This window comes from Apiospora aurea, assembly GCF_038362705.1.
Source record: "Apiospora aurea strain CBS 24483 chromosome Unknown utg000006l_segment0_segment0, whole genome shotgun sequence".
NCBI lineage: Eukaryota > Fungi > Ascomycota > Sordariomycetes > Amphisphaeriales > Apiosporaceae > Apiospora > Apiospora aurea.
In genome coordinates, this window is record NW_027117393.1 from 4,371,912 (window position 1) to 4,390,136 (window position 18,225).

Genomic DNA, 18,225 nt, shown 5'->3' on the forward strand with positions numbered 1-18,225 from the left:
TGTACCCCATCCTGTCATCGTGGCAGGATTGAGAGTTGTCGGTCTGGAAGGGGAAAAAGGGGGCTTACTTTTTCCCCCACTCCCGGCTGGATTGGGAGTGGCCTTCCCAGACGGAGCCGCAACGAACTGCCTTGACTCTTGTCGCTGGATGCAGGCAGGCATGGCCATTCGCGGACCCAATGAGGTACGAGAGAATAGCCCGCCTACGTTGTTGCTACTGCGACGACGTCGTAGATGGCGATGCCACTTATGCACAATTGCTTCATTCCAACTCTGTTTTCACCGACCATGATACGATTGTCAATGCCATTGACTTTGGTTGCACTGATCGCATTTTGGCGATATGCACACATCCGCTTACATCATTGCATTTCCCGCTACGCTTACAAGCGGCTCTTGCGCTGGGATCACAAGCCAATTGAGCAATATCAATTGCTAATCTGCTGAATGCCATAAAGTATTCTGCCATCAAAAGAAACAGTAGTATGCTCAAAACCCGTCATTGGTTGGTGTTTCATAGGAAGAATTGTTTCTTCATCCTCAAACAAATTGGGAAATATATGATATAGTCAAAGCATAGATTATGATGGACAGTCAGCAACGACTCTAGCTACATACAGAGACCACGCATACTTATTTCCCGATTGCAGACTTCCAACGACTGATGAACAGAGCTTCCGGGGTCGGGACTTTTGTAGATCACTACGCGTATATGCAAACGTAATCAGAGATAATGATTGTGTGACTATAAGCAACTCAAGTACAAAGCAGCCAACATCCAGTGATCTCTATCGAACTCTGATATTCCCGTATAACAATACAGCATGCGCGTCCTTTGACAAGCAACGGTCACGGCCGCAAACAAGAAATGGATGGATACTTAGATAAGCGATCGATTGTATCCGTATCAGCCCACCTTCTGTACGATAAGCCGTATCGATAAGACTTTATCTGACCGGGGAATTTTGATCTGAAGCATGAGAGAGTATATGGCACGCGGAAAAGTCAATCAAACCTGCTCAGAGTGAATTTAGATAAATCCAAAGTGTTCAATTGGAAAAGAGCCGTCGATTGAGATGCACGGCCAGCCTAGGAATTTTGGCAGCAGCAGCGGACATCCCAGGATTGTTGTGTATCTCTGACATCCAAGTGGTTGGGGCAAGAAATAAGGGCATCGCGGTCGGCGCTCCAGACCAAATTTTCTCCGACATCAACCCTCAACCGCCCGCCGGACCTGCAGTTTGCTGTCGCAAACCCCCGCCAACGCCCTTCCCGTCCCCCTCGACACCGTAGAGCGCATCTGGAGACGCATGCGACATGGACGACGCCCTCGAGGAGGCGCTCCGGGCGGCCGCCGCCGCCGAGCATCCTCCTGACCACCAGGCCCTCTTGGATGCTCTGGCGGCCATGGCTTCGGACCATACAACAACCCCGCCAACCTCCCACGACGAGTCTCACCACCACGTCCCGGAGCACGAGCTGGGCCCCGACATCTTCGACCTTTTAAGGCAAGGCCAGCATCATGAACCCGAGGAGGCTCAGCAGCAGCCCGAGAATGGCGCAACAAGCGCTACTCCCGCCCCAATGGCAACCGATCTGCACCCCGCTCCCTCCAGCGAGTCGCGCCCGCAAAGTACAGAAGCGCAAGAACAATCTCCTGGGACTGCGACTGCGGCGGCTGTAGTCCCAGAGGAGGCAGATGAGGATCATCAAGAAATACTGGATGCTCTTGCCGCGATATTCCCATCGGAACAACCTACCGCGCCCACAAGTGAGTTTTGCCCAAGTAGAAAATTTCGTAGCAACGGACTGGCCATGGCTTGTCCAAGTGGACATTGCTTGGCAGCAAGGCTTCCCAGTGCCTGTAGTGTTCTTCTTGTCGGCGCGGCTCCCTAATGCGCAAACTAGATTCCGAGGAGAAGGATGAGATCAAGCGCGAATCTCCTGCCGAGGAACCGCCCCAGTCGCCGTTAAAGCGAATGCGATCGCCGGAAGACGATACAACCGCCGACCAAAGAGACGAGAAGCGAGTGAAGACAGATGCAGAACATGCTCGCGAACTCGCCGAAGAACTGCAACGGATATTCCAATCAGCGCCCTCGAACACCGCCCACGATCCAATGGATACGGTCACCGCCGATGAGACAGGCGAGCCAGGCGACCACTCCATGCTAGATGCCGATGCGCATATTATCGATCATCTGAACGGCCATTTTGGCGAACAAGAAACACATGACTTACCGAACGATGTTCTGGATGGGTTCCATAGCGACTTTGTTCTGGAGGGCCTCGATGGGGAGAACACTCTTCACTCGGAACAGAACGGGACGCCCGATCTAACGTTATCAGAAACACCAACTCACAAGAGATCAATATGGGATCCCAACCCAAAACATTTCACGCGCCAAATGCACTACATTCCGACGTTGGGTACGGTGGCTTACGATGTTCTGAGAGCATTATCCGAACGGTCGTTTGAGACGGTCATTGCGGGAATCAACCCTAGAGAGAACGGGGAAGAGACCGAGGTTTTCAAGGAGTATCGGAACCTCAAGTCATTCTTCATTAACCTAAGAGAGAAGTTAAACGACGAGTTTCCTCTGTTATATCCTGATCAACTAGATATCGTGGATACTGGAGAACAGGAGATCATTCGGGTAGCGAACTTGGCTACGATATGCTCAAGCATATTCGGTGCGAACGAGCTTGGGTGGCCAGACTTGGACAGCAACTTTCTTCTGGCTTTTGTTCCCAAGTCGAAACCCATGACATCCGAAGTCGCCGACCTCTACATTGGACTCAAGACTCAGATGTACTTGGACCTTCTTGAAAACGAGAAGGATTCCAATCGAGAATCGCTTTTGAAGCGCCTTTTCGTCGATGGGGTGGAATCTTCTCTCAAACAGCGGCACCCAGATGTACCCTTGGTAGGCGCCGAGAAAGACTTCTTGGCGAACTGCAATGCGAGGAAGGCCTTGCTGCTCGAAGAATCGTTCGACCCGGCCAGGATTGGTATGAAATCCGATATACCCAACTGGTGTCTTTGCTGACTTGTGATTACCCAGTTGACTTGAAGGATCAAAAGTATCCGTATGACTCTTTTCTCCAGAGTATCAACGTATATATCAGCAACTGCATCGAGACAATCGAGAATTTGGCGACAAGGCGGAATAGCATCTCGTTTGACATGGAAAACTTCTCGTTCGATGATGGCCTAGACGGGCATGACCTAGGCGACTTGGAGACAATCATGGCCGAGGCGGCCTCTAGAGCCGCTCAGGCACAGGTTGATGAAAAAGAATCCAATGGGGCCGATATCGACGAACTCGCCGCTCTCCTATCCGATGGCATTACCCGCAATAGCCAGCAGCAACAAGCGCACCCACCAACATCAGCAGCTTCAGGGCTGTCTCCTACAGCTCTTGCCCTTGAGGAGAGCGCTCTGAGAGCCAAAACCTTGGCCCTCGACAGTATACAGCAAAATCAATATCGACCAACAGTATCCCCGCAGCCTTCATCTAAACCTACCGCATACCATAACCCACAACAACATCAGGCTCAGCCACAGCAACCGCATCCACAGTACTACCAATATAACCAACAGCCAGCTACAGATGCGCAAGCCTCTGATAAAGTAACTTCGGCTAATGGTGTAATGCTGCCCCCAAACCAGACCGATTCAACTCCCAACCTGTATGAACGTGCTCGTCAGGCGGCCGCCGCTCGCTCATCTAACCACGCGCGACGCGAAGGATCGCACTCGACGCGCCGGCCTTGGAGCGCCGATGAAGAGAAGGCGCTCATGATGGGTCTGGACATGGTGAAGGGCCCTCATTGGTCACAAATCTTGTCACTATTTGGACCCAATGGAACCATAAGCCAGATACTGGCTGATCGCACGCAGGTGCAGCTGAAGGACAAAGCACGTAACCTCAAGCTCTTCTTTCTCAAGACGAACTCGGAGATGCCTTATTATCTTCAGTGCGTTACGGGCGAGTTGAAAACGAGGGCCCCTACACAGGCAGCTCGGAAGGAAGCGGAAGAGAAGGCCAGGCTCAACTCGCAAGAGGAGCAGGAGAGGATTAATGGCATCATGGCACTTGGCAGCATGCAGACGAACGGTGCGCAGCGACCAAACCCGGCGCTTGTCGGCCAGAGGAGTGCGACACCGACCCAACCACCTCAAGGGGGCTTCAAGCGCATCCGAATGCGAACAGAGCCACCCAAAGCCAACCGCCTACACCGGTTACAGGCCGGATCACAACAGGACAACCGACCCAGCCAGTCCGGTATCCTCCGACGGCCCCCAAGCCCTATCAGCCGCAAGGCACCCCTTCACACCCGCAAGCGCAGGCCCATTCCGTGGCTCAACAGAATGGTCAGCGTCCCGCAGTTCCACAGCCTGCTGGACAAACTCAGGCTCCGTCCCAGAATCAGCAACAGCAGGGACTGCCTCAAAGCCTGCAGCAACATCATGGACTGCCCCCTGCGCCTCAACAACAATCTGGTCTACCCCAGAGCCAACAGCAGCAACGGCCAGTGCAGAGCACGTTGCAGAACCCCAAACCGCAACAGCATCCGCCGCAGTACCAACAACGCCCCCAGCCACAGCCGCAACCAGCTGCCCAAGGTCATACTCAAGCAAACCCACAGCAGCAACCCCAGCGTACCCAGCAGCCGGCCCAGGCCGGTACTGCTGCGGTCAACACACAACAGACTCAGCAGCAACGGGCGGCGCAACCTCAGGGGCAATTGCGTCAACCTCTCGGGGCACCCCAAGCCGCACCGAGAGCCCCAGCCCCTGGCCAGGCTCCTGCACAGACTGCAGGGCAAGCTGCTGCGCAAGCCCCTCGTCCTGCACAATATGCGGGTGCAAGTCAGCCTATATCACGTCCGCCACAGCCACAACAGCCGTCGTCTCAATCACACATATCCACGCAGCAGACTAATGTGCAACAACCGGTTATCAAGAGGGAAGGTGTACCGCAGCAGTCAGCGCAGTCTCACAGTGTGAACACGCAACCTGCACAGCAACGACCTGTGCAACAGCCGTCTCTACCACAGCAGCCTGGGAACCCGGTCAATACTCAGCAGCCTGCTCCGGCTAGGGCACCTCCACAGTCGGCACCATCAGCAGCAGCCTCGCAGGCTCCCCAGGGAACACTACGGATACCTCAAGCGAACGCTCAGCCTAACCTCCCAAATATTGGCCATGTACCTCCCCGAGCGCCTCTTCAGAGAGCTCCGCAGCAAGCTGCTCCCCAAGGACCGTCTCGGGTAGGCCCTCAAGCTGGTCAGAGCACCTCTCAGGCTACCACACCGGCTGTTCCTCGAACAAATCCACAACCTTCTGCCCAGAGTACTCCACAAGCTGTCCACCAGACTGCAGCTCAGCCTACCTCCCAAGCACCCGCCCGGACCGGTGTGCAGACAACAGCCCAGGCTTCCACTCAGGCTGCTCCTCGAGCTGCACCCATGACTGCAAACCAGCAGCCTGTCCGAGCTGGTCCTCAAAATCTGCCCCCGGCAGCTTCCCGGCCTATTCCACCGGCTACGTCTCAGCCCTTATCACAAGCTCCTCGCCCGGCTGGGCCTCAAACTGCTGCCCAGGCTGCTGCCGCTGCTGCCCGCCCGCCTACACAACAAGCTTTGCCCCAGGCAAGTACTCAGCCAAGCCGCCCGACCGGTGCTCCGGGTGTACCCCAGGCTGCCCGCCCAGGTGTGCCTCAAGCTGCTGCCCAACCAGTATCCCAGGCGGCGCCACGGCCTACACCTCAGGCTGGACCGGCCGCTGCTCCTCGAGCTCCATCGCAGACCCAGTCTCCACGCTTGGCGAACCCCCAGCAGCTACCTCCGGCGCAGGCCCAGACTCAACCTAAATCGCAGCAAACTCAGCCGCAGCCTCAAGCGCAACCTCAGGGTCAACCTAGGGCTCAACCTCTGGCGCAACCTCAAGTTAAGCCCCAACAGCCGCTACCGCCTCCACCCGCGCAACAGCAACAAACACAGGCTAAGCCCCAAGCGGCTGCTCAACCCCAGGCTGCTCAACCTCAGCAACGCCCGCCGCCGCCGCCTCAGCAGCAGCAACCTCAACCGCAGGCCCGACAGCCACCACCGCCGCCGCCTCAGCAGCCTCAGCAGCCTCAAGCACAATCCCAGACGCAGCCTCAGGCGCAACCTCGAGCTCAAGCCCAAACCCAAGCCCAGGCACCGGTTCTGACGCGGTCTCCGGTTCAATCTCAGGCTAAACCACAAGGACCCCCACAGCAACCTCAACAGCCTCCTCGGCAATCTCCCCCGCAACCTCTCCAGAACCCTCTTCCCCAGAAGCCGCCTCAGCAGGCGCCTCAGCAGACACCTCAGCAGTCCCCTCAGCAAGCACCCCAGAAGATTGCTGAGCAAGCCCCGCAACGTCCTCCGCAGCAACCTGCGCAGCAGCAGCAGCAGCAGCCAACCCCGCCGCCGCCTCCTCCACAGCCATCGCAGCAAACGCCCGAGCAGCGACCTCAGGTGCCTGCATCGACCCCAGCGACGACTGGACCCCAGCCTGAACAACAGGCCAAGGCAGAGCCAGCGAAGGAGGGCGAGTTGGATCACTTGTTCTTCCTCAAGGAAGCCATGGAGAGGGAACAGCAGGATGCCCGAGATAAAGAAGCCCGAGACAAGGAGGCAGAGGCGCTCCGTGTTGCCCTTTTGGCCATCGAAGGTGCGGGTGGCGGCAGCAATGGAGCTTGATTACGACACGAGACGACATGGACATTCTGCGCAGCGTGAGAGAGGAAAAAACGACATGAAACGGACGAGGATCTCCTTCTAGTATATATTGCGGACTGTTTCTACCTTTCTTCTATTATTCTGGACGTTTTGACGGCGACGCTTGATACCCCCAATTTCTGCGATGGATGGGTGATTGATTATAGATTTACCAAAAGGAGAAGGACAAGAGCGAGAGAAGAAGTAGAGTTGTTGGATTGCACAACCTAGACGGTCCCCTGGATAGATTATCGCGATGATGGATATTCAAGGGGGGCAGGGAATGGATAAAAACATAGTTATATGCATTGAGCGCATCGGTGTTATGGAAAGGCAACAAGCGCTGGCCACCTGGTTTGAATGCCAGCTTTGATAGGTATATAGTGTTGGTCTATATTTAAGAAGAGACAGACAATTCATGTTTCGGTATTGGACTCCATGTTCGGCCTCACCTTACTTGTTATGTCCTCCTGCTCGCTCTTTCTTGTGAAATGTAGACACTCAATACGTGTGTAGCTGCTACCTGGTAGATTTTATATACAAGTAGGTTCTGCCTATGACTTTGAGTGAGGTATCCACTGGTTTCTGGTCGTAGGATACAGAAAGCAAGTAGTCTAGGCGAGTAGATAGAACTGAGACTTGCTCGCCCCATCGCACGGGCTGTCGACAGATAGTTCCGCTGCTGGTAGCTAACCGAGCCACGGGCGAATCTATAGCAGGCAGAGGAGGAGGAGGAGGGGGTGTATATACTCGTTTTCGTCTTTCTGGCAAAGGCCGCACCTGATAGTCGTTGTTACATGGTCGGCTGATCTGTATCTCATTCCACGTACGTATAAGAGTCTTCGTTGAAATCTCTAATTCCGTGTTTATGCTATCAATTCATTCCAGCCTACGGATCAACTACTACTCTCACCCAACAAGTCGAGATGCATAGAGAATGCAAGTTTCGTATATAACTATTACAAGCAGTAATAGGCATACATCGAAGTTGTATTCATGCGTGTTGTAGCGCTTAGACAAGCACAGCATACTGCCACGACCTCTGATAGTTTGGCCCCCAACCGCTCTCCTCATTTACTCACCCTTTACGACCCAGATAATTCAGCACGCGGGCACTTTCTCTCCTTCTGCATGCGTATACATAATGCAGCAGCGAAAAGTCGGTGAAAAGTCCAGCAGTATCATTCATGTATGTATGTAATGAGCCACATATCGGCAGACCGGCATTCTCGGGATTGTCGAAAACCCTCTCTTCTAGTTGGCTGATGCTGTTGGCCTGTTGCTATCTTGGCTTCGACCACGTCGCGCTGCGCTTCTACCCCCCCCTCTTTCCCCCTTTCCCCCTTTCCCCCTTTCCCCCTTTCCCCCTTTCCCCCTTTCCCCCTTTCAAGGTGGTTTCCTCCTGATGAACGGCAATCGCGACGAACCAGAGGCTGCCAAGCCAGGCAACGAGCTTGTTGGGAGACCAACATGTCCGGCATGACGTACGTGTCTTTGGTCTGCAGACAGGACATGTTTACTTCACGGCAAAGATGCGTGGACTAGCAAACAACCTCGTTCCATGTTAACTACAAGCATATATGCAAATAGGCAAGGCAAAGGACTAGCCGAGAAGGTACGTGAGGCACACAGAGGCAACCTTGATTGCTCTCGATGCCTTGGAAGAACCGGGAATTGTCGTATGGTCGTGAAGTGTCTATCCCCCCTCACTCCTGACACCACAACCTATCATCTTTGGCTCGCGAGGCAACAGCGGCGAGGCATTTCGTCAAGGCATAGTCGCCTTGATGCGCCACGACAGTAATGTAGCACGAAGTAGCAAACCTACAATCTTCCATGTTTTCCATGGAGTAACTACTTACCAATACAAGGGGCTGCCGCCTACACCGGACTCACCGAGGAAGAACCAGAAGGGTGGCTCTCCTTATTCCCCTAGCGGTATCCGCCTGCGATGCCGCCTCCCAGCAAGTGGTGGATACAGATCAGGCATCAGCGATCAAGGCCTAAGCGTGATAGAATGAGTTGGAAGTAACGTTAACAAGAGACAAGAGCCATGATAATGCTCGAAGGCAGTGACGTCGTGGCTGAGGACATCAATGTGCACCTGTGGATAGTCCACATGTAAGTAAGCAGTGAGGGTGTTCCACGGCATACCCCATGGGACTGATGGCTTGAACAGAGTAGAACGCCCTTGGTCTGACCGCCCATCTCCCCGCTTCGGAGTCGACGAGTACAGTTGGAGGCGTAGATGCCTGTGGAAGGTCGGCAAGTAGGCACCAGTTCTAGGAGTCCAGGTAACTCCAGCCTCAGAGGGGCGAACGTAGGCCCTCTTAAGCGGAGAGGTTGGGCAACTTCCATGTTGATACTTTCGGTCACGAGAGACGTATTCTTATCGCCAAGTAGAAAGGAGGCTCTGTGGTGCTTCATCTGACCATTTGCCGCGCGCGGGTACTGTAGTCTTGGTGAGTATTGCTTATCCAGAGAAAACCAGGGGTGGTCAGCCAAGAGCCCGCGACCGATAGGAAAGCTGGCACAAGGTTATGGAAACACCAGCAGCGGTCAGTGGAATTCCCGAATCGAAGGCCTCCACAGAGGAATGTTGGAGGCGCGGTGTAGTTCGGTTTCGGATGGCGAGCAGCGAGTTTGTGTGAAGTACTGGAGGGAGCCCGTGAATGTATCTCTACTTCGGTGGGTGATGACGGGAACAGGACTGTAGTTGTCAGCACTAAATCCTTCCTGTCCCCATCTTCCGGGCTTCCCTGTTCAAGGTTTTGGACCAGGCTGCTGCGATTTGGCCCCCAAAGGTATCCAGCCCGACTGCCGACGCCGTTCAGAGGCGAGGTCAAGGGAAATCCCGAAGAATCAGGCCATACTAAGCCGCCGTGCTTCGACAGACCTTAGCCTGGCTGACCGACAGTTGTGGACTCGCGTTTGGGAGGTGTGGTGATGTGTGCCTGCCATAGAGCGGCCATGCCGTGTTATCAACCAGCGACTAGACTGTAGGTCATCTCCAGCTTGTGGCGTCCAGTGAACCAATGAGGTGTGAATTAGTATGACCATTTCCCAATGCGAGTGTTATGCTAGTGCCTCATGGATATGTCGGTATGGTTTCTATAATTATCTGCCTGTGTTATTGCCAGTATCGCGTGGCATGGCGATCACTTTCCTGGTTCAGCCGAGCGTTGGCGAATAACAGAGCAGGATAGATTGCCAAAGTCCGAGGAAAAGACAGGAAGGACGGCGGTCCATTCCAACCAAGGGTGGGTGGGTCATGTTGGAAGAATTCCATGGTTCGTACAGTATGTAAGTTTTGAACCCAACACCAAAGCCGCGAGAAGCAGAGGAAGTCGGGAATCCAAGCAACGGATTGTCGGGGTGGACCAACCAACAGCTGGGGGTGAGAGACGGCCTTCGAAAGACTGATGGAGAGGCCGCGGCACACCAACTCCGATGAATGCCCAAGTCCTTTCCGAGAACATGGGTGCCGACGAGGTTTAGGTTCAGCCGTTTCTTTTTCCTTCCCAAGTGCGACATCCATCGATCGGCCTGCATGGGGTCCCCCGGTTGTCGCAACCTATGGCGAAGGACGATGTTGGGATGGCAAGATGGCGACAGAGGTAAGGGTGTGTGTGCGTGTGCGTGTGCGTGTGCGCGCATGTGTGTCGCAAAGAGGCGCGAGAGGCCTCTCTTATCAAATGATCAGGTCGAAAGCCAGCCCCCATGATGGGCTGGAGAAGGCATGCCTTGGCTTGCAGGCATTTGCGCTTCTATTTCGGGGGCCCTTCAAAGCTCAGAAGCACTGGACGGCTCCTGTCAGCCTTGGGGTGCGGCTGAGCTGCGCCATGATAGAAGCAACATGACGGTACAATGCTACTACCTCCAAATAGAGACAAGACGCCTTGGCAAGAAGATAGAGGTGAGTTGCCTGTCGATCACGCAGGCGGATTTGGAGAACCTACCTCATTTGATCGTAGTGTATGCCCCGGCTGGACCCCATCTCCCAGATGCCATGTGTGGTCAGTGAGGTCGGATGGTCCCAGAAGATGGTCCCAGAAGATGGTCCCAGAAGATGGCCCAGAATCCGGACTCCAAAAGGTCACCAGCCGGTCGGTGACTCTGAAGCTTCCCCGCTACTGGAGACCAGCCTTAATCCTTCGACTCCATCAGATGTACCCCGACCATATATTTCGTATACGTTCAGTACATGAGCAGCACTCGATAGGACTCCGCTGTATCGATTGCCCTAGATTAGGCAACTTTGAAAGTCGAGTTACTCACACTCAAACCTGTCAAGTTGGCAGGTGTAAAAACCAACTTGTTTGCTCCTGCTATGCTTGGGTGGACCTTAGAGATTGACTCAAGTACATGAGGAAAAACCTAGGTATACCTTAGGTAACGCCTTCTGGTGTTCCTTCCATTAACATCTTTAGAGGCTTTACCCTTTACAGGGCTGAGAACCTGGGAACACTGGTCGCATTCCGGCTGTGCTGCAAATGCCGGTTGTCGCTTGGCTTTGTGGAGTCCGGGTAGCGGTTGCGCATGCAAGTGTCGTCGTCTAGTGGGAAGAATCCATCATCAATCATCGTTGGCCAACCGACATACCATCCATGGCCATGGCCATGGCATGCACGACATGGGCGGCGCTGCGCTCCTCGGCCTTTCCTATGCGGCTCAACTGCTAGACCCGTTGTATCTGTCGTACAACTGCGCAAACAAATGCCGCTTGCACCCTCTGTCGATGCAACGTCCATGCCAACTACTCGACGATGGCATGCTCATGCTGCTTACCAGAGAAGTCAATCCAATAATTGACTTTTGCCAGTATTTGCTACAGAACGGTCGTCTCAAATGTATTCTCTACTTAATCGGACGCGAAACCCAAGTCGGCATAGCCTTCAATGTGACGCGGGCTGTGAGACACATGCTCTGCTCGTGGTTGACGTCCGGTGACGCGACCCTGGACTAAAACCCTAGCAGAAAGGCACCCGTATACCGAACAATGTTGTCGGCCTGAAGCTTGTCTCCAAGCAAACATACCGTGTCTAGGGCAGAAGGAAGGTCGGTCGATAGGTATGCGCTCCACACCCTCCCATTCTTCTGCCTTCTTCCCTCCTTGTACAAACAGGCGTCGTCTAGGTATGTTGCTTACCGGAGGCTCAGCCGCGCCTTGCAAGTGTAAGGGCTTGCTTGCTCTTCCCCAACCCTCCACAAAGCCAAACGTCCTTCACCTCCAGGACGCCTGTTGAATCATACGGTAGGTACCATGGGACATGGGGTATTCGCCGCGTGCCCCTTCTGGAATGGTCGCCCTATTCCATACTATACTTCCCTCCACCAGGTACATCAACGCTTGACTGGGCCCGCCCTGCTGGACATCAAGCGGAGGAGGCCTATCATCGAACCTGGTCCCTTGATAAAGGCTCTTATTCCTCTATCGTCCGCTGGTGGCTTCGAACTCTGGCCGTTTCCCACTTTCCGATTCGTTTCCACCTCTACATGAACCTGCCTTAGCTCCCGCATCGCATACAGACGCAGGAGCCTATCGTTCACTTGCCACTTTTACCTCCCACTCAAGCTTCAGATCCCACAACAACACGACCAACTACTTACACATCAACACTTTGGCCCTTCTTGACTCGATCGACGCATAACGTACGTCTGCCAGTCGAACCTCAACAAGGTCCAACCAACCGGCTCGCTCTCATAAATCCCAGACCCTTGCCTTTATAAACCTGAACTCTGGGGCCGAGGCCTCATAGCACGGTACCCAAAAGGCGAATGGGCTACTACGAGACCATCGACGTGACGAGGTCGGGGCATCCAGGGATCGTGCGGGGGTTCACTTATTCCCACCACCACCACCACCGCCCGCACCACCGCGAGCACCGGCACCACAAATGCTTCGATGACTGCTGCGGCGTCCCGCTGTCCGAGTACAAGCAGCTGCGCGCCGACCTCCAGCGCAGCCAGGAGGAAGCCGCGAAGCCCAAGCTCGACAAGGAGGACCTCAAGTGCGCCCTGCGCGACCGGGACGACAAGGTCCGGCAGCTGCAGGGCGACAACGGCTGGTACCACGCCGAGAACGACCGGCTCAAGGCCGACCACGACCGGCTCCGGGTCGAGAACGACCGGCTCGCATACGAGAACGCGTGCCTCCGGCAGGACATCGCCGTCGAGGTCGGCAAGGGCGACGCCTTCAAGCGGCGCATCAAAGTCCTCGAGAAGGACGTCGTGGCCAAGGAGTGCGACCTGCGCGACCGCAAGGCGGACGTCAAGGACCTGAAGCGCCAGGTCGGCCTGCTCAACACCAAGCTCGATGTCGCCAAGGACCGCTACGATCGCGGGCTCAAGGCGCGCGACCGCGAGCTTTTGAGTAGGGACGAGGTCATCCGCGAGCAGAATAGCACGATCCAGAGGCTGCAGCATCTGTTGGAGCACTTCCGCGGCTGGTAAAATGAAGAATACCTGAAGGGACGCTGCGAATTGTTACGAGTTTACGAATACCTAGTTTCCTTGCGCCGCAACCGGCTCTTTGTTGCATTTATACCCCCTATGCAGGATGCTCATTCAAGGGAGGAGCTCCCTTTGCCGGGCATATTGCTTTTACGACTTTCCTACCTGAACGACACTATCGGAGAGGCTACACAAGAACGCACTGGTCATTTTTGAGATATCTCTATTGGCCGACATCACACTCGCTTGATACAATCTCATTTGTTGCTGTTGCTGTATAAGATTGCGGGATCTGGGTTAGACTATTCTGTTTCCACCCCCAAGATTGATAAGAATCGCTTGGCTTAATCGGTTGCTTCCTACTATGTACTGCTGTTCTGTAATGATTTGATGTTCCATATACCCCCATCTTAGCAAGCCATGGCATCTAGTCTAGATAGTTAGGATAGTTGAGGTGATTTAATGAATGAATTTACACCTCGAAGAATACTGTCAAATTCGGAGACCAAAAACCACACTGGTGACGTTATTGCATGAGAAGAAACCAAATCATGTGTAGGTCAGTTGCCCACTTGCTGATGGTAGAGGTGGTCTGCGGCTCGTGATGCTCCGGGCGCGCGTGTGATGCGACGCGATGGGGACGTGAAGGAGGGGGAGGAGGGGCGGCGGCCGCCCACCATACAGCAGCACACATCCATGTCCTTTCCCTCGCTAGTCTCACGAAGCGCGATACATGCACAGTCCCTGTACCTATTTGGGGGCTACGTATGCGAACTTGTTCCCAAGCGAAGAACGCACGCCACGGCCGATACCTGCCCGCGGTTGAACTCTTAGTCATCTCTACCTACCTAGTCTATTGTACGGAATGCCGTGTGCGATATTGTATCTATTAAGACAGCGCGCGCGTTGCCACTTAGGCGGCCCCTTTTCCGTGGGAAGGCAAGCCGAGACGGCGTTTTTACACCTTTGGGAATCAAAGGAAACCATGCAACCATTATACTTAGAAAAGGCGACGAGGTATTTAAGAAACTGACCGTTACATACAATGAAGCTGATTAAGCTTGTGTGCTTCCCGTTTCTCGTTCCCGCTGACTGCGATGCGGAGGGTGTTCAGATCAGTGTCACTCCCCACACAATGGAAGCAGGTCTTCGCCGCACCTGGGCGTTGTGTGAGATCCGATGAGACAGACATACAACGCGTGCTTCCAGGGCTTATTGTCAGTCATACTCCATCTCCATATGTAGAATTCGTACGTAAGCGGTGCCAAAATAAGTAGTGTTCCCCTTCGTTGGTCTCGATAATTTTGTTTGTTGATGTCGCTCATTCAAGTTCTTCTACTTCGTGGCTTCCGCGAGAGGTCGTTGTCATGTCGCATCTTGGCTTATTTGACCACACTCGAAGGGGGTCGGTCGGTCGGTCGGGGTCGGGGCAAGTCGCATGTAACGTAGATGTCCGAGCAACGACCCCAGACCCAGCCCAGATCTGCTGCTATTTTGGTTTGTGGGACCTCCCGCCGCCGTCGCTTGGAGAAAAGGAAAAAAGTGGCCGATTGATTTACAGCGCAGTACAGTAGTACGGTGGGTTCTTCTTTTTTTTTTTTTTTAATGCTAGACATACATAAGGTACATGGAATCTTGGTCTTCCCGAGCCAATCCGGACCTCTGCTCAGGTTCTTTCTCAGGGGCGGGCTTGGGTAATGGAACGTTGGGTATCACGCATTGAAAGGTCCTCCCAACTCCTTAAATAGTTTCGTGGCTGCGTGGCGCCAGATCGACGACCACATCGGATCGACTGATTGGCTTGTTGGCTTAGAGGCACGATTAAGGAAGGGGTAGAAATAAAAGTGAGTGCACGGAGTGAAAAGCAATGTTGTCCAGCAAGGCAGTCTGCAGGGCAAAAAGTTCAGACTGTCCAGAAACAAGCTCCTTTTTCCAGAACGTAGCACTCTCGGCCTCTGATTGTTAACGTCGGTTGGTATCGATACGTGGCAGGGGTACTTTTACTCCTGTCTATCGATTGGGTTGAGATATTATAAGAGCAGAGATGGTACCGTGGGTTGCTGAGGAACCGAGTACGTTAATACATCACATATATGGCCACAGCCCGGAAGGTGGTGTCGTGTCAAGGGCAGTCCAGTGCTACCCTAATTCGGCTTGTTCATCAAATCGAATCGTACTTGTACCTTGAAAAGAAAGAGTAAGACCATTCCGTTGTAATCAAGTAGTTGCGTAGTCGAAAAGAGGTGCCCAGACAAAGAAACCTGGCCGAATCAGCGACAGCAAGTATCTTCTGCTGGAGCGGATTCGGGTCTGTCGGGAAGATTATTATTCATCGCGATCTCTCAAGTGGTCAAGGGGAGCGGGTATGTATGCAGTCAGAATCCGATATTTTGGGGGAGGGAGTAGAGCGCCTCAGCGAGTCCAGCAGATGATAGGTCGTCAGGTTGGGCATCGTAAGCAATCCCGTCGCTGCAGAATTTCATGAATATCAATTGATGAAGTGTCACGAGTAAGATTGGGCACGCATTGGCATGTGAGCTGACGACGATGATCCTAACGATAATACCGAGCACTTGGGTTAGCAGCGCACCAGGGGTGGCCCCTGGTCGAAGTCTGACGATCTGGGGTAGCACCCGTGGGGCCCGTACAAGCAAGTTCCAAAAAGAGTACGTACAAGTTTCGATGGCCGTTGTGCGGCCGTGAGACTTGGCCATGGGATTTTTGTGATGCTGTGCGGCGTGCATCAAATCACTAAAAGGTTTCTTCCGAGCCATCGTTAACAGAGGACCAAGAAAAGGAAACATATTGGTAATCAGGCAGTGACGGTTTGGGAAGAACCTCCCGCATGGGTCGTCGTAATCAGGAAAGAATGGCAGAAGGCGGTCGGCTGCAGGTGGCTTGGAGAGCCTGAGCCACTGAAATGTGAGATGGGTGGCATATATGTGGCAAGCCATGTCCTTACGCTGGCTGTCTGCTTACATATGCCTCCATACAATCTGGCAATGAGGTCGAGCGTCAATACAAGGGGGAGAGTGAATGCGACTGGTGGTAAATCAGAAATCGATCCATGAAGTGAGGGTGGACGGGCATCAGGCACGATAGATAGGAACCCGTCGGCGTCTCTGCAGTGTTGGTTTAAGGAGGTTTTTCCAGTTCCACATTTTCCAGGATGCCACTCCTCGATGCCAGATGGGTCCATGCAAGGAATGCGGAGTCCCGCCCATTCCCGTTCTTGTTTCGTTCCGTTTCTTGCGACTGCGACCTGGCAAGCTGGGAAGGACCTTGGGAGACTTGGGAATGCCCTGAATCAATGAATCAACGGATGGAGCTTCTCTCAGCCCTAGCCGTCGAGGTACCTTGGTGAACATGAGCTCGTCTCATCTTTGTCGCATGGTACATCGTCGGAGCGAGAGCGTACCTAGGTAACCTCTGGCGGTTTCAGTGGAAGGTAAGTCGAGGTACGTATACCACCCAAGGCATCAGCGGGAAATCTGTTGACGATGCAAAAGAGTCCTGCATCGAAAGCATGAGGTAGGGGTTGTTTGCTATTAGCGCCACGGGTTTTGCTGTGAGTCATCGCAGGACACCCTCATTGGCGATTGTCTTCTGCTCCTCAAGCCAGACTGTTTGTTACCTGCTTGCGCCAATGCGTTGTTGACAGGCTGGGCGCCCATCAACGCGCGAATGCGCAACACGCCTGCTGCGTTGCTATGCTACGCTATGCGATGCGCGCAAGATGCGCATTCCGATTTCCTCCATGCTCGCCGGCTCTTCCCTCCCCCTCACATCACCGGCGAATTGTATGCAACCGGTAGTTGCTCGCAGCGCAGCGACTCATGCATACTGCGAACTACGGGCGAACCACGTCGGGGGCCAGAACCACGCTTCTTTTCCCCTCTGAACTCGCTGCGAGGTCAGGCGACCAACCACGCGCAAGGCACATTGGGACGTGGTTTTTTTCGGTGAAGTTCTGGAAACTGGATCCCCCAAATGGAAAACTTGGAGGGGACAAATGTCGTAAGAGACTTTGGAGAAAAAGGCTTTCGTCCTCCGTCACACCACCTCGTGCTTGCGCCGTGTTGTTGCAAAAGTTCCAGTGACACAGAATCCTCCTCTTCCCGTCTGGCTTTCAGATGCCAACCCAAACGAAACATGACAACTTCGCAAGCGCGAACTTGCAATTCTCCGTTGTCAGCCAGAAACGTGGGAAGAGGAGGGCTTGGCTCTGCCTCCTTGCACCCCCTGCTACCCCGACCCCTGTCCCATTCTGCCCTGCTCTTTGTGACGGGCGTGAGGCTGATTCCTCTGCCCAGGGTTCCTCCTCGGGACTTGGCCGCATCCTGCCTAAATGGAAATCTACAGCCCAGCCAGAGGCAGCCTGACTGGCTGTACCGTAGCGGATCCTGGCCGGTACAGGTACATACCTGCATTCACCTGGATACATCCATTTGTCCTGCCTGCCTGCCTGCCTACCTACCTACCTACTTACTCACCCAGCTGGATGATGGCGGTTGAGGTGGGAATAGCTTGAATCCTTCCCTTTGAGACCTCGAACGCAGCAGTGCCCCCTTCCTCGTCCAAGGAGTCGAACAACAAAAGTCCCATTGAGACCGCGCATCCGGCTTGTGTAGCGGCTCCCTCTTTCATTCTTTTAAATTCATTCGGGTTCTTCGTCAACGAGTTGTTCGCGCAGATAAACACACTGCCCAGTTGCGCAATTCTTCGGGGCCTATCACTTATACTTATACTCGTGCCCGCCCACCACCACTTACCCCAAACCTGATCAGGCTTCAGCTCTTCTTCGGTGAACACTCTATCCCTTACTCGTATCCGCCTACAGCCTCACCACGTTGCTCCCTACCACTGCCCACTTCCATTCGCCCTTCAGCGCTGCACTTACGCCCTGCTATCGCACGTCGCCCGTTTCGTTGGGTAGCGGTGCAGCTGCCTCCAACTGCTATACCGAATCACCACACAACACATTAGCATCCTGACCTTATTGCTCTAGCACCAGCAAGG

At 54.0% G+C, this 18,225-nt stretch overlaps 3 protein-coding genes across 3 annotated transcripts; all 3 read left to right on the forward strand.

Annotated features, from left to right (window-relative positions):
- Nucleotides 1-1,317: 1,317 nt before the first annotated feature.
- PG986_009951 (uncharacterized protein) lies at nt 1,318-5,014 on the forward strand (the record flags this gene model as incomplete). The annotated part of the gene is made up of 3 exons (XM_066846173.1): nt 1,318-1,771; nt 1,909-3,012; nt 3,066-5,014. The coding sequence occupies 3 exons, from the start codon at nt 1,318-1,320 to the stop codon at nt 5,012-5,014; spliced, it is 3,507 nt and encodes a 1,168-aa protein (XP_066698571.1).
- A 461-nt stretch (nt 5,015-5,475) lies between these two features.
- Nucleotides 5,476-6,735, forward strand: PG986_009952 (uncharacterized protein; the record flags this gene model as incomplete). The annotated part of the gene is made up of 1 exon (XM_066846174.1): nt 5,476-6,735. One exon carries the CDS (start codon nt 5,476-5,478, stop codon nt 6,733-6,735), a length of 1,260 nt encoding a protein of 419 aa, XP_066698572.1.
- A 5,796-nt stretch (nt 6,736-12,531) lies between these two features.
- PG986_009953 (uncharacterized protein) lies at nt 12,532-13,206 on the forward strand (the record flags this gene model as incomplete). Its single annotated transcript, XM_066846175.1, has 1 exon — nt 12,532-13,206. One exon carries the CDS (start codon nt 12,532-12,534, stop codon nt 13,204-13,206), a length of 675 nt encoding a protein of 224 aa, XP_066698573.1.
- Nucleotides 13,207-18,225: the final 5,019 nt, after the last annotated feature.